The sequence below is a fragment of the Myotis daubentonii genome, chromosome 4, assembly GCF_963259705.1.
Source record: "Myotis daubentonii chromosome 4, mMyoDau2.1, whole genome shotgun sequence".
NCBI classification, from domain to species: Eukaryota; Metazoa; Chordata; class Mammalia; order Chiroptera; family Vespertilionidae; genus Myotis; species Myotis daubentonii.
In genome coordinates, this window is record NC_081843.1 from 30,527,023 (window position 1) to 30,543,531 (window position 16,509).

At 40.1% G+C, this 16,509-nt stretch overlaps 2 protein-coding genes across 10 annotated transcripts in view; one reads left to right on the top strand and one right to left on the bottom strand.

Annotated features, from left to right (window-relative positions):
- The window catches only part of AUTS2 (activator of transcription and developmental regulator AUTS2), a 1,126,706-nt gene that overhangs the window by 591,716 nt on the left and 518,481 nt on the right, over positions 1-16,509 (bottom strand). For all 9 annotated transcript variants that reach the window (XM_059693405.1, XM_059693404.1, XM_059693397.1 and 6 more), the window contains exons 3-4: positions 13,133-13,234; positions 2,576-2,611 (exon numbers count right to left, since the gene is read on the bottom strand). In XM_059693405.1, the coding sequence (XP_059549388.1) occupies positions 2,576-2,611; positions 13,133-13,234 (138 nt within the window). The remainder of the gene's footprint in view (positions 1-2,575; positions 2,612-13,132; positions 13,235-16,509) is intronic.
- Positions 10,711-11,967, top strand: LOC132233166 (voltage-dependent anion-selective channel protein 2-like). The gene has a single exon (XM_059693406.1). It carries the CDS (start codon positions 10,770-10,772, stop codon positions 11,652-11,654), a length of 885 nt encoding a protein of 294 aa, XP_059549389.1. The 5' UTR covers positions 10,711-10,769; the 3' UTR covers positions 11,655-11,967.

Sequence of the window (16,509 nt, forward strand, 5' to 3'; positions counted from 1 at the left end):
GCATATACTAAGGTGGGTGTCTATTTTATTAGTACACACAATAATCAGCATTTTGCTTCAGTTCACCAAAAGCCCTATAGGAGCATAAAAATATAAACAAAAGAAGATTCTGAAGTTAGAGTAATGTTGGGGGAGGGGAGAGTATTTAAGAAAACAGTTCCCAGGTTGTTAAACCCAATAGGTGAGTCCTTGAATTTTCTTATACCAGAATTCACATATGGTTTAATTGCATTAATAGATCATTGACTCTGCAGGTGATCTGCCTCCTTCACAGTTCAAAAATATACTGAAGAGGATTAAGGATACAGTAAAATATCACTATTTTACTTACCAGATGCTGAGCCTTCATACAGACATAAGTAAAGACTATTATGATATAAAGATCAGAAAGCACAGTGCAAAGAATATGTTGGCACTAAACTACTATAAGTTGTGAATATACTATTTCCACTTAGAAATGTGAAACTCAGCAATGTTGAAGTTAGTACCTGAAATTAAGTAGTGCATGTGATTGTGTTGGAATCAAAACTGAAACAGAAGACATTTTTTGATGAGGCTTGGCAATAATAATATCAATGGATTTTGCACTTTGATAACATAATAATCCCACTATTGGAAACACATTCTAAATAGAGCATTTTTGCCACGGTAAAGAACTGAACATACATCTGGTATGTATCTTCTCCATGTAAGTTAATATTACTACAAAATTTCTTATAAAGTAATACTAAGAACAATTTTACCAAAATAAGGAAAAACTTCTATACTCATCCAACATTGTGTAAGTGTAAAAACTATTTTAGATTTATAAGTGCAGATTCTTTACTCTTATTGTTAGCAAATAAAAATAAACATTTCTAGAATCAGAGAGAAAAAAGTGACAAAAAAGCATCATAAAATTATTGATTTTTCTAGAGATGCCTTTCTTCTTTCAGAGTGATCATACTGATAAAAGTTTAATATAGAAATTCAGTCTAGAAGTTATCAAGGGCTAGGTTAGTGGCTTTGGCCTTGATTTGCTGAAGAAAGCACAGAGGGAGAATTTAGCTTTTGGAAAGAGAACAGATATTGGCAGTCTCCAGATTTTACTTGGAGCATCTCAACCCACATCCAGCCTGGTGTGAAGAGATGGCAGATGGTATTACTTCTGTTATTTCCACTATTGAAGCATCCTGTTCCTCTCTGCAAGCATGAATATTCAGTCACAATAAGGAACAAGGGCAAGTGTGCGCACTGTATTAAGCAGGTACCAAAATATCTTTATCCTTTTTCTGCTACTATAGATTAATACCAAAAAATCAACATTTAGAAAATATTACTTCTGCCAAGCTTTGAAAAAGAGTTATTTTCTATGATATGATGTTGGCTTTCATGTACTTTATGTGAATGTATGGAGAAAAAATGCCTGGGCAAAGAATTAGCATTTTATAGGGAAGTAATTAGCATTTTATAAGGAAGAAATGTAAAGGTAACTAAAGAGAATCAATAATTATTTTCCACTTTATTTTATTTTCATGATTCCATTATTTTCTCAGAAAATGCTGAGCTGGCATTAGAGTATCAGTGTTCATCATTCAGATCGCAAATCAGATTCCTTTAAACACCACAACAAACCTCTACACTGGTAGGCTATCCAGTGTAAATAATACTTATTTGTAATTCTTTCCTATTTACATTTAAAAAGGATTATTGAATCCAAAAAGGGTAATTTTGCTATAAATAAATGAAACGCAGTGACCATTTATGAGAAATATTGTGACAATACCTGGGTTATGTCACCATGCCCACCTGAAGGAAAGTCTAGAAATAAAATAATATAGTTACATTTGCTAAAATGAGAAGTGTAATGATTGCTGAAAGGAAATCTAAAGGCCACCTACCTAGACTGTGAGGTAATATATCCATTAAAACACGACCTCTCATAAAAAATTTTTTTTAGCCAAAACTGGTTTGGCTCAATGGATAGAGCGTCGGCCTGCAGACTGAAAGGTCCCAGGTTCGATTCTGGTCAAGGGCATGTACCTGGGTTGCGGGCACATCCCCAGTAGGAGGTGTGCAGGAGGCAGCTGATCGATGTTTCTCTCTCATCGATGTTTCTAACTATCTCTCTCCCTTCCTCTCTGTAAAGAATCAATAAAACATATTAAAAAAAATTTTTTTTAAAGGTGATTCATTGTATGTGTGGTTAAGTTTTTCAAGAGATTTTTAAATTGAAAACCTCAGTACATATAAATTCCATTCTCCATAGGACACTTGTTGCTAAAAAACAATCATGTGGGAGAGGTGGCATGAGCCAGTCAGCTTTCCCTGTTCCCCTTCCACTGCCAGGTAAAGGGCAAAAGTCCCACACGCTGGGAACCAGACAGACAGCTCAGACTGACTGATGACCCCCTAGGGCCCAGCAAGTCACTTATTTAAAAAATGAAACAATTCTTAATAAAAGGATGCATATCAGTCTGCTCTTTAGGACTGAGAGGGGATTTCTTAGATCTTTTTCACATCCTAATGAGCATACATTGCAGAAGTAAATCAATGCCAAGGCAAGGCACACGTGTGGAAGTTGAGATACACTTACGAAGTAGCCTGTTCCCAAACTGGAAGGAGCTGAGCTCTGCAATAAAGCATAGAGACAAAGTGGAAAATCAGCGATGGTTTTTAACACGTTCCAATCCACACAGCTCATTACCAGCCCTTTGCAGGCTTTTCATCACTACATCACACCACCAGTGTACGCTGCCCCTTGTCATCTGCTCCTGCTACAAACACCGTGTTGCTTAATTTTCCCCTTTACATCTCTCAACAACTCAGAGATGCTAACGTGCTATTTACTGAATTCCAAGCTTCTGCGGTGGACGTAATTGCCAATTTATTTGACAGGCAGCTGGGTAATGAATTAATGATGGCATTTCGCCCTGCACTGAGACTAAACAGGCACACGTCAGCCTGCCTCCCTGACTTGCTGACATTCAATGCCCTGGTCTCAAGCTACTCAGTTTTGTGGCCGCAAAGGGGCAGGCAAGAGGAAAAAGCCCAGACTGACTTGAAAATAAAAAGCCCAGTGGGTCTGGATGACTTTTCCAGCGTATGACCTACTTGCCAGTTTATTCCCTGAAGGCACCAGTTAGTACACACAGAGAGCTTTTCAAAAATGAGACATTTTGTAAACATAATTAGTAGACTAAAATGCAAAGAATGTGTGGGTAAAGGAAAGCAGTAAAATGCACCATTTTTCTCAAGGTTTTAGGCTCCCATAGTCTGACACATGGAAACGAAAGAACAATAATTCTAAAAGGTATGTAAGGGCATCACTGCTTTGGGGAAGGAGACTGTACAAAGAACTTGGTTTGTGTTTTAGACTTGCCTGTGAGTCTTTCTTATATGTTTGTTTCTTGCCCCCTCCCTCCCCCCCCAAAAAAAATCTCAGTACAAATTCTTTAACTTTCTCCTGGAAGGTGTTGCTCAGTGGTTAGAGCATCAGCCCTAGCACCTAAGGGTCCTAGGCTGGATTCCAGGTCAAGGGCAGGTACCTCGGTTGCAGGTTAGATCCCTGGTCCCTGGGGTGCATGCAGGAGGTAATCAATCCATGTGTCTCTCTCACATCGATCTCTCTCTCTCTCTCTCTCTCCCTCTCTCCCCTCCCACGCTCTCTAAAAAAAAAAATCAATGGAAAAAATATCCTAGGGTGATGATTAATACCAAAAAAATTTCTTCACTTTTTAGTATCCTCTATTTGAACAACAGAGGTCCCAAGTAAGCCTGAAACAAAAAGAATGCTAATGCTTAGGGAGTCTTCAAATCTCAGCTAAGGGTCCTTGCAGAAGCAAGGCCTTCTCCCTGGCTAGTCTGGGTGGGGTGTTATGCCTTCCCAGGAGTGACCTGACTTCCACTCTGATGTATCAGTTGCTCAATTCACCTGTAGTTCCTCCACCTAATTGTCCTGTGCCTGCTCTGCAAACTATAGGTAGCAGGAATCATCTGGTTTACTCATAATTGCTTCCCCAGAGCTTAGCACAATGCCGATGCATTTTTTAAAAGTATTTGTTGAACTGATGTACATATAAATGAATGTATTTATTGTATGTGGGGGGAAATGATGAATTCAGTATCTGCAAAAATACAGATGTGTTTCTTCTTAATCTTAAACTGTTTCTGAGAAGGAAATACAGTACTGTCAGTACAAATAGCATTAGTATCAAACAAAGTTAATATGCTCCAAGGCATTCCCAAGTGCAGCTCCCAAAGCCCAACTTCCTTCACCTCCATGTTTCAGACACGCTCAGGGGAATCACAGATGGCGGATGTGTGATCCTGCACACTGGCCTTGCTTTATAAAAATCCTGCTGCATTCTTGATCCCATAAATGGTACATAGGGAGATCCACAGTAGTCATGGAGACGGCTTCTCCAGCAGTGATTAGCCATGTGACAGCATCACCTGCTTTCAGCACCCAGAGCCTTCCATGGAGCAGAGGAAAGCAAAAGCCAGGTAGGGTCTCCACCAGCCTGGAGTCATGCCCCTGGGAGGTTAAATCATCTTAGGATGAATTACTCAAAGAAAACATGGAATTTGTTTATTTCAGGGTTTTTTTTCTTCCTGCAAATATTATTTTATCCCAGAAGTACCCCTCCAAACCCACTCCTCCCCCTCGTCCCCCCCCACACACATATCATCTTATTGTATACCAAAGAAAATTACATACTCCAGGTCTCAGGAAGCTCTGTTATACTCATTTTGCATATATATTGTACATTACTCAGGGAGCTGGGTGGAGGAGAGGGCTTTGTTGTGCATATTTGTTCTGGCTATTGTTTATGCAGGTCTGACTGAATGAGGGAACAGTGGGTATCATTTCAATTTCTGATGTCAACATCAAATTACTTATTTAATTTCATGCCTGGCGAAGCATTGTATAGCTACACGCAGAATCATTTCACTTCATTTGTTATGCTGTGTTTTCATGGTGATTGGCTTGCCTTCCAACTGACAGCTTTAATTACGACATGAATTTGATTGCACTGCCGAGGAATTAACATAATGCAACAAAGCATTTAAGGACCCTGCCTTATAACAACCCTACCCCCTCCACACACACACACAAACACGTCGGACACATAAACACAGATACTAGACCCTCATGTACGTTACAGGTCCACTGGAGTTGCGGTGTTTGCTAGAAAGTATCAGAACCTTAGACTCAGGGGCTACCCACATTCTCCAACCCACTGTAGGAAAAGATTTGTGGTATTAAGTTGTGATTTCTGGACCTGGCAGAAAGCTTTGTAGAAAAATTCTTCTGGTTTAGTTTGCCAAATATCCATACCGACATTTCCTCCTCTTAGGTCCTTCCCCACCATATTTTTCTTGGCCCATTGCCAGCTCCCTTCAATCATTGCTAAATGAATCTGAACAGAAACATCTCTGAAATATAGAGATTACTCCTTTCCAGTTCTACTTTCCCAAGAGTCTGACTAAGGCTTCGTATTCAGTGTGGTACTACCCCTTGTAGCTAAAAGTATCTCTACCATCAGATACAGGTGACAAGTTCTGAGACCAGCAATAGAGTAGGGGTCTGTTTCACTGACAGCTGACAACACACATCACATGCCCAAGGCCTTGCTATCCAAAAGTTCCAGAAGAGTCTTGGTCATGAATGCCTAATCTGAGTCTGCATCCAAATATAGCTGCAAACTATTTGTTAGCAGTAACATTTTTCCAAGTCAGAAATTCTATGAATACCATAAATTATGGGCAACAACAGATTAAGCTACAAAAATGCAATGCGTATAAATACCTTTTTATTTGAAAGATGTTACATTAGTTATACATTTACAGATGTGCATTTAGGGATTGGTGCTGCTTTTTCATGTTAGAGAAGAGACAGACACCAAGACGTAAAGGCCTAACCCTGACCACTGAACCATTTGATGAAATAAAGTTGATTTCAACAAATTCTAATGAGAGGAGGGGTCTTCTGTTTTTCTTACAAAATGTCCAAACTATACAGCAAAAATATCCATAAAATCCAGAAAAGCCTATGAATCAAACTGAGGCTTGAAAAGGGACATGTTTTTAAAAATGCAACAAACAAAGGCATACAACAGCATCTGAAATGATAGCATGCATTCATGTTTAGGCAAATACTTCCTTCATTCATATTTCTTCAAGTGGCAGACTTGCCAATTCATTCATATTTTCAATGCAGTAGGTAGAAATTAGAGGTATAGAGAGACTGAGAAAATAGAGTAGGAGAAAGTGTTTAGCAGTTTGCATGAGAAGACAAGAATATCAGAAAACGCCAGCTAGCTGACTGTGTGATATGCGATTTCTGGGCTTATTATAAGCCATCTCCTGTTTAACATGTTTTTTCATTCTGCTGTGTGTTTTTTGTTTGTTTTGGGTTTTGTTTTTGTTTCTGTTTCGTGGGGTTTTTTTTTTGCCAATTTGACCACTGCTCTAGCTATCTCTGCAAATTACATACCTCGATCTCATTATGTTGCAAAGGAGAGCTTTCTTACAAACACACTCTGTCTGGTTCAATCTCCAAGCTACCATGGGCTGCAGGAATTGTAATAGGATGCACAGTTGAAAGACATTTTCCAGGAGAGAGAATGTTGCTGCTGACATTCAAGTCTGCAAGTGGATATTCATTAAATGCTCATTCTACTCTTTCTCACTGCCCCCCACCTGACTTTCTCTCCATCTCTGTCACTAAGCTATCCTTGAAGCTACTCATTAAAGTCATGAAGTTAACATTTCTGTGTTAACAGCTTACCTACAACAAGGGATTTCAAAATTGATTATCCATCTAAAATAGATGTGCTCCATTCATTAGAGATCTACACAGAGAGGCCACGGCTACTATTACAGCTCCCTGAGTATGAAATGGATGTGTGCTCCACGAGGAGATGAGATATGTGCTCTGACCCTAGGGCTAATTTAAATAGAATATTTAAAATTGTTCCAAATCACCAGTTGTGTCTGACATTCCTGCCTACCCACCTCCACGTTAATGCTTTTCTCTCTTGGGAGTAAGAAGCATAAGGATCATGGCCAAGTACATTTCTTGGAAAGGTCAGGAGACAAGCTCATTTGTGGATTTCCTGTAGTATTTCAGAAAATAATGACAATTAAAAGAACCTGAAATCTTAATCCTAAGAAATGTATCTTGGGGATACAATTACTAATAGCCGATAAAGACGCAAAATAGTGTATCTGAATGGGAAAATGAGCTACTAGGAAAATTCAAGTAAAAATGGAAAAGGGACAACAACTTGAAAACAAGCATCAGGTATGATGAATATGGTCACTTCCACCTTCCATTTTCCAACCCTCGGCTATAACCCACTCCAAGTTGTCAACAGCTCTCAACTATACTCAACAACGTTTATGGCTTTTGTTTTTTAATTTCATTCTTTATCTGCAGTTTTTCATATAAAAGCCAAAGCAAATGTTTTAAAGTAACAATGATAACAACACTCCTTTTAATATCTTCCAGAGGCTTTTAAAATAGCAAATCATCTAGGGTGAACAGTGTCCCCTTGATTGTGAGGGTTAATTTTACCTAGGCTACTGGGTATCATGATAGTTGGTCAAACTATTCTGGGTGTCACAGTGAGGATGTTTTTGGATGAGCTTAGCATTTAAATGGAAAGACTGAATAAAGCATACTGCCCCCTCCCTAATGTGTGTGGTCTTCAGTTTAATAAAACAAACAAACAAAAATCAACCTCAGTATAGGAGGGAATTCCTCTGTCCCACTGTCCTCTAGCTGTAACAACAGTGTTTTCCTGCTTTCAGGCACAAACTGGAAGAAACACTGACTCTTCCTGGGTCTCGAGCATTTCGGCCTTTGGACTGGAACTAACCACCAGCTCTCCTGGGTCTCCAGCTTGCCGACAGCAGATCTTGAGATTGTCAGCCTCCATCATTGTATATGTCCATACATTCTATTCACTCTGTTTCTCTTGAGAGCCCTGATAGAATGACCTTGTTTAGAAATAGGATCTTTAAAAGATGCAGTCACACTGGATTAAGGTGGGCCCTAAAGCCAATGACTGTTGGCCCGCTCGACGAGGGAAAGGCACACAAAGCTACAGACAGAATAGAAGGCCATGTGAAGACAGAGGCAGACACTGGGCTGACAGAGTTAAGAGCCAGGAACACCGAGGACTGGCAGAGCCACCAGCAGCTAGAGAGGAAGGAAAGGATTCTTCTCTAAAGGCTTCAGCAGGGATCACAGACCTGCTGACACCTTAGTTTTGGACTTCTTGCCTTGAAAACTATGAGATAATCTATTTCTTTTGTTTGTTTAAAACCACTCACTTTGTGGTCACTCATTACAGCAGCCCTACACACTAATGTAATACCTAGCCTCCTTACCATAGGCCAGGAGGGGAAACAGAATATTGGCAGTCCTTCACAGGTCTGGATTGGATTCTCTTCTTAAACACAGAGACACTCACTGCTGGTGCAGCCAGTATCTGTTTCTCCCCTAACAGTGGAGGGTAAGTATGTGGTCAGCCCCTGTGTTCGTTCACCGCACCCGAGCCAACCAGCCTTTTCTTTCCCTCAAACATGTCACGCTTGCTTTGACTTAGGGCCTTGAACTTGCTGTTTTTATTGCCTGGTGTGCTTTTCCTTCAGATCTTCACAAGGTGCTCAGGCTGTTCTTCATTCAGGCTTCAGCTCAATGTCACCTACACAGAAAGGACTAATCCAACCTCCCTAGTTAAAACAGCAACAGGCACCCTTCCACCTTCCATCGCCGTTTCGTTTACCTCATTAAATGTATCATATCAGAAATAATTTTATTGTTTGCTCACAGGCGTGTTTTTGCCTCCCCCGATAGAATGGAAACTTCACAAGGGCAGTGACTTCATCTTGTTCACCATTCAGCCTCAAGTGCCCAGAATTATCCCTGGCACCTAAAAGGTACCAACAAGGATTTCTGGACAAGCAAAACACTGACAATTCTAAGAAAACACACACATATATGGTATAGGAAAGGGAAAGGCATACATAAACTTTTAGCGGGAAAATATGGCACAAATAAAAATAAGAGAAAAAAGGAGAAATAAAATATCAAAAAGCCTCCAAAGGTCTGGATTAGATGTATTTCCTAAACTACAAAGAAGCTCATTGATGGTACTGCCTGTTGTTTCTTCCTTACAGTGGAAGAAACTAGCAAAACTAGCAAAACTTTCATAAAGGTTTGGGGAGAGGGTAGGAAGAAAAGAGGACAGGCTAGATCAGGGGTGGGCAAACTTTTTGACTCGAGGGCCACAATGGGTTCTTAAACTGGACCAGAGGGCCGGAACAAAAGCATGGATGGAGTGTTTGTGTGAACTAATATAAATTCAAAGTAAACATCATTACATAAAAGGGTACGGTCTTTTTTTTTTTTAGTTTTATTCATTTCAAACGGGCCGGATCTGGCCCGCAGGCCGTAGTTTGCCCACGGCTGGGCTAGATGCTTGCATCAATGGATGAAATATGGCATGGTGGGGCCGATAAGTCAATAAAACCCCCCAAACTGGGAAGAAACTGAAGAAATAATCAACTGTGATCAGGGTAAATGAACTAAAAGACTACACAGAACAGTCACACTAGAGAACTGTTTAGCACAAGACTTAAGAGAATTTGATCCCTTTTCACTATTCTCTGGAATGTTTTAATTCCTTCAAAGTTTTGAACACTTAGAAAGTATTAAATATATTTCTGCCCTCAGAGCACTCAGTCAAAAAATGTCAATGACTGTGTAATACTATGCTCTTGTCCACTGACCTAATGTGGCTTTCATTTCTTTGCTCTATGATGAAATTGAGACTACTAACTAATCCTGTAAAAACTTCCAGTGTCAATAAGATCTTATATTTAAAAAGAAAATCTCAGCCCTAGCTGGTCTGGCTCAGAGGATAGAGTGTCGGTCTGTGGACTGAAGGGTCCCAGGTTTGGTTCCAGTCAAGGGCACATGCCTGGGTGGCTGGCTGGATCCCCAGTGGGGGGCGTGCAGGAGGCAGCTGATCAATGATTCTCTCATCGTTGATGTTTCTATCTCTCCCCTCTCCTTTCCTCTCTGAAATCAATATATATATATATATATATATATATATATATATATAGTCTCAGAAGAACAGCTCCTTGAGTATTAAGTATTGTTGTTAACAACATAGGTAAGAATATATTGTAATAGTTTTATTATTTTAATTTATAGTGGTATCACAAAATTAATGAAATATAAACAAAGAAATATTCTTATCCACTCATACTCATAGCAAAGACTGAGTGAATTGACATTATTCAATATTAAAAGGGGAGGAAAATATCTATAATTAAGATATTAAGAGTACTATATAAATAATTATACTTTGTTTATTCCACTTAATTCTTGTAAGGATTCAATGTTGCATGCATCAACTATTACCCTAAATCTCACAAACTTTTTTGAGAGGTGTAGGAAGGTGGCTGGTTTTTGTGGTTGTCCACCTTCACTGATGGAGAAGTAGATGGGCGATTTTTATAGGAATGACTCAGTGTACTACAATGGCCTCCAACCTTTCATGCTTATGAACACTTCTCAGTAAAAAGCTTTGAGCACATTTCTGAAATGTTTATAAGTTGGGGGCAGGGGTCGGCCCGGCTCCCTAAGATGGCCGCGCGGCCCCGCGGCCCCTCTCGGTCTGAGCCCCTCTGGCCCCTCCGCCCCTTTGTTACTCCCGCTGACTGCACTTCTTGTCCTTCCGCAGACCACCTCTTCCCGCGGCCTCGCCATGGCGACCTACGGACAGAGCTGCGCGCGGCCAATGTGTATTCCTCCATCATATGCTGACCTTGGGAAAGCTGCCAGAGATATTTTCAACAAAGGATTTGGTTTTGGGTTGGTGAAACTGGACGTGAAAACAAAGTCATTCAGTGGTGTGGACTTCTCAACATCTGGTTCATCTAAAACAGACATTGGTAAAGTTACTGGGACCTTGGAGACCAAATATAAATGGTGTGAGTATGGTCTGACTTTCACAGAGAAATGGAACACTGATAACACTCTGGGAACAGAAATCGCAGTTGAAGACCAGATTTGTCAAGGTTTGAAACTGACATTTGATACCACCTTTTCACCAAACACAGGAAAGAAAAGTGGTAAAATCAAGTCTTCTTACAAGAGGGAATGTATAAACCTTGGATGTGATGTTGACTTTGATTTTGCTGGACCTGCAATCCATGGCTCAGCTGTCTTTGGTTACGAGGGCTGGCTTGCTGGGTACCAGATGACCTTTGATAGTGCCAAATCAAAGCTGACACGGAACAACTTTGCAGTGGGCTACAGGACTGGGGACTTCCAGCTACACACTAATGTCCATGATGGGACAGAATTTGGAGGCTCAATTTATCAGAAAGTATGTGAAGATCTTGACACTTCAGTAAACCTCGCGTGGACTTCAGGTACCAACTGCACTCGCTTTGGTATTGCAGCTAAGTATCAGTTGGATCCCACTGCTTCCACTTCTGCAAAAGCCAACAACTCTAGTTTAACTGGAGTGGGCTACACTCGGACTCTGCGGCCTGGTGTGAAGCTTACGCGGTCTGCTCTGGTAGATGGGAAGAGCATTAATGCTGGTGGCCACAAACTGGGGCTTGCCCTGGAGTTGGAGGCTTAATCCAGCTGAAAGCAACCTCTGGGAATGGATATCAGAAGATTTGGCCTTAATATATTTCCAGTGTGACCAGCAGGCTTTTCTCCCTCCAAGAAGGTGATCAAAACAGGATGAGCTAAACAAGAGCTGTGTTTTAAATATGTATGTAGACAGTTACTTGTTAGCTGGTTTCTAGTTGAATTGGTTATCTAGTTACCAATGCGGCAGTCCTGCAGTCACCTATACATTATTTAATGTATTTAACTGTTAAATGCGCTACCCACCAATAATGAAATAGACCTTTATGAAAACTGTAAAAAAATAAAAAATAAAAAAAAATAAAATAAAATGTTTATAAGTTATAGGAAATTACTCCATGATTATTAAATTGGGTATTAGCAAAGTTTAATTTCTTTTTCCGACAAAAAATAAGTATGTACTAACACTTAATACACTAACCATCGTATACACCATAATGAATAAATTGCTTTGGAGCATAAAAAAAGAAGAAAACAAGAGACAATGGGTTTGCTCCTATTATACATCCTAACTCTGCTGCTTCTTGAAACTCAAGAACAGAATTGCTGCCTTCTTAAGAGTATTATCTCACTTACTCTGTTAATGTTTCTGTGTTGGTATCAATAATAAAATTTCCGACGAAACCGGTTTGGCTCAGTGGATAGAGCGTCGGCCTGCGGACTGAAAGGTCCCAGGTTCGATTCTGGTCAAGGGCATGTACCTGGGTTGCGGGCACATCCCCAGTAGGGGATGTGCAGGAGGCAGCTGATCGATGTTTCTAACTCTCTATCTCTCTCCCTTCCTCTCTGTAAAAAATCAATAAAATATATTTTAAAAAAATAATAATAATAAAATTTCCTATATACTTGATCTATTTTACAAGAAAGTTTCCAAGTGTTGCTCTCAGGGCAAAGACGGGTTATGAATCCTGTTACGTGACATGTTGGGGAAGAAGGCTGGAGTGTTGGAAGAGGGCCCGGCGCTGGGAAGTGGTAAAGGGGAGTCAGGCCTTTGGTGGGGGAGGATGGAGAGTGACAGATCCTTCAGAGGCATGGTGTGTTCTCACAAGGGTTTCTCCCCCAGAAATAGGCAGTGCTACACCGGGGAGATGACATCATTTAACTCTGGGCTCTTTGTAATTTCTTCACCCATGAGATTGGTAATAATCCCTTTCTGCGATTTTATTTCTGTTAGGAGGGGTGACTAACAAGCCAATTACTTGGCAAGGGAAGGAACTGAATTTACTGACTGTTTCTAAGGTGACAAATAGTCCCTCCTACCTTATATTTTGTGAAAACACATTTTAGGCCAAACTAGAAAATGGAATGACACAGTAACGCAAGGCTCAACCATGTGTACATGAAGAAAGGGTGAACTTATACTTGGACATACAAAGTGATATGAAGTGTAGTGTAGGGAATTGAGACTTTACCCAAGGGATGTAAGGTTTGGTGGTTCTGTTTGATTTCTTTTTGAATACTTACATCGCTGAGTCTTTCCCGAGAGCTGCTCCTGTGGAAACCCTTGGATTCTCCACTGGCGCTTTCACTGTCACTGTCCCTGCAGCTGTTCTGTCCTGGCTTGAGCTAAAGACAAAAGAAAAGAGAAACAAGAAAAGAGTCAGCGTTCTCCCCTCAAAGGATTGTTGCTTCGCGCCTGTCTGTAAGCCTCATCAGAAATGAATAACTTTAAGTCTTGATCTTAAACATTCTTCTCAGTTTCTGAATACTGTCAGGCAAGTTGCCATAGAGAGAAACACAGACGGTAGGATAAGCAAAACATTTACCATAGAATGCTGATGTAGATAAAAGAGTGAGCAAGCCTCAAATAAACACGTGAAAAGTCTAACAAGGGTCCATAAATCTTAGAAAGTAATCTTCCCTCAAAGTTTTCCTCTGTTTCATTGTGATTGTTGGTCAAAAATAAAAAGACCCAGAACACTGGCCAGATTACAGCAACTATAATTTCCCACCTTGTTTCTCCTGTCCTCTTCTAATAAACAACAGAACAGGAGAAAAACCAAGGCTTTCCCATCCTAGGAGAAAATGATGAGACGCCGGGTGCTATCCGTAACCACTGGGAAGACACTTAATAATTCTGTTTGTTGAAACAACGTTCAGGAGGTCTCCTGCTTGATATTTAAAAGTCCCAGGTTAAGACATACAGTTTGAGAAAATTAAGCCAGCACTCATTCAACAAACAGGTATTAAGTCCACAACTGGGCCTGGTAGTAAGCATTAGAGATATGGTGACAAACAAACAAACAAAAAAATCTCTGCACATTTACACGGCTCTGGTTTTCCAATAAACGAGTCAAACACATAAGGAAGATCGGTCTGTCTATCATGTCATCACCAACCAAATTTGCAGAAATCCCAAGCAATTTGATGAAGGTTACAAGACACAGCCCCTTTACAATGTGCTCAATCTAGCAAACGAAATAAAGTGCAAGACATGTAAGTATAACCATACAAGAAAATACTTGCTAAATGAAAACCAAAAATTAGCCAGTGACCACCGAGGAAAGTGATTTTTGAAGCCATTGAGTTTGAAAGAGGACTGAGCTCAGAGGATTTGGCTGAGAGGAGAGAAGACAATCCTGATGGGAGAAAGGCAGAAAGCAAAGGCAGGGAAAGAGACTTGCCAGGAAATGATTCCGGTCTTCTCAGAAACAGAATGAGAAGACATATTTGGAGAGAAAATAGAAAGAAATCTTAGAGAGGGGCGCATGGACCAGAACATGGATAGTCTCAATCAAAGCAAAAGTTCCGTTTATCTGGGAAGGAGGGAACTTCTGAGAGCAGAACAGATAACAGGTAGTAAAACGTTTATCTGCAGGTTTTCATATGGCTCTGGGGCCAAGGGATAAGATGAACAAAATGAACGGAGACTGAATCTGTATTACATTTCTGTATCTTTAATGTGCTTCTTTAAAGAATGAAGTGCAGACCCCACTTTTTAAAAAATGTTTTTATTGATTTTTAGAGAGACAGAGGGAGAGGGATAGAGAGACAGAAACATCGATGAGAAAGAAACATCTATCAGCTACCTCCTGCACCTATTGGGGACTGAGCCTGCAACCTGGGTATGTGCCCTGACCAGAAATTCACTTGTGACCTCTTGGTTCATGGGTCGATGCACAACCACTGAGCCATACCAGCAGGGCCAGAAACCACTTTTGATCATACCACCTAATTAGATATTTCCAGATCCCCACTATGTAGAGCATTCTTTTTAGCTTTCATACTTTCTACAAATCCACTTTTTTTTTTTTTTAAAAAATCCTCACCCAGGACACGTTTTTTTTATTGATTCTAGAGAGAGAGAAAGGGAGAGGGAGAAAGAGAGAAACATCAAAGTGAGATAGAAGCATCCATCAGCTGCCTCACACATGGGCCCCAACCAGGGATTGAACCCGCAACCTGGGTATGTGCCCTGACTGGGAATTGAACCCGTAAACCTTTGGTGCATGGGACAATGCTCTAATCACACAGCAACTCCAGCCAGGGATCTACAAATCCATTTTTATCATTTCCTTCTAAACATTATTCTCCAGAAGTCTTCTCTAATGGAACCCTAAGAGTGATGCTAATTCTGCTTTGTACCCTCCTCAGCCTTTAAGTATTTTGTCTCCTCCTAAGTTATTGCTAAACCTGCTAATTCTCAGTTAATCCAGATGCAAGCTCTATGAGCCTTTCTTATTACTATGGAATATAAGTTCAGAATATCGTCATTCTATTCAAGTATTCATTTTTATACTTATAATAAAAGGGGATTTAATCTAAAATGAACATCACTTTCTCTCACTTTCTTGGACATGCCATGTCCATTTCTGTTCTCCACTTTTTCACACTGGATTTCCTCTTTCTGGCATGCTCATCCTCACATTCTCTGTGCTCTTCAGGCCAAGATTTTTTTAAAGCTCATAGATAGTATATCCTCCATCATGGTCTTTGAAGAAATCTTTCTTTATAAATTCATTTTTTAATATATGCCCTCACAGTTAGCTAGCATAACATTCTATCATATATTTTCAAGTTTAAAGCAGACTACTATTAAATAAGTTTGCACTGATGATAAAATCTGTATGTGGAGAGGCCCCCTTAATTTATAAGCAATGTCAGAAATCTCACCTCACTGGATCTCTGAGTTAAGCAAACATAGGTAAAGGTACCGCCAATGTGTAGATGAAGAAACAAATAAAACCAGAGATGTGCTCAGAAGTAGGCATGAAATCTAGAACTAAACCCATGTCTCTACTGCCTACTGCTCACTTCATTCAAATCTTAGTGCCCATTTATTTTTTTAAATATGTTTTTATTGATTTTTCAGAAAGAGGGGAAGGGAGAGGGATAGAGAGAAAGAATCATCGATGAGAGAAAGATCGATCGGCTGCCTCCTGCAAACCCCCTATTGGAATGGAGCCCACAATCTGAGCATGTGCCCTGACCTGGAATGGAACAGGGACCTCTTGGTTCCTGAGTTTACGCTCAACTACTGAGTCACACCAGCTGCACCTTAGTATGCATTTAGGTATTTACATTTAACATGGAAATAATGAGTCTGCAGTATGTTAGTATCTCCATAGAATATATTCTAAATACATCTTTAGTACTTGGCTACATTCACAAGAAAGAACTCTTATAAGGTGATATCTGATCAAGAGATGTTTATAAAAACTCAGTCCCCCAACTAAGATGAAAAATAAAGATCCAAGGAATAAACGGTATCAGGGTGTGAAGACTTTTTCTAATATCTAACTGGCTTAGCAAACTATGGACTTTGCATATGGATCTTTTCCATGTTTTTGCACGGAAGGAAAATGATACAAGGCCCAATAAGAGACTCCAGTGGACTTGAC

Excerpts from the sequence above, each read along its gene's own strand:
- LOC132233166 (XM_059693406.1), top strand. The coding sequence starts at position 10,770 with ATGGCGACCTACGGACAGAGCTGCGCGCGGCCAATGTGTATTCCTCCA.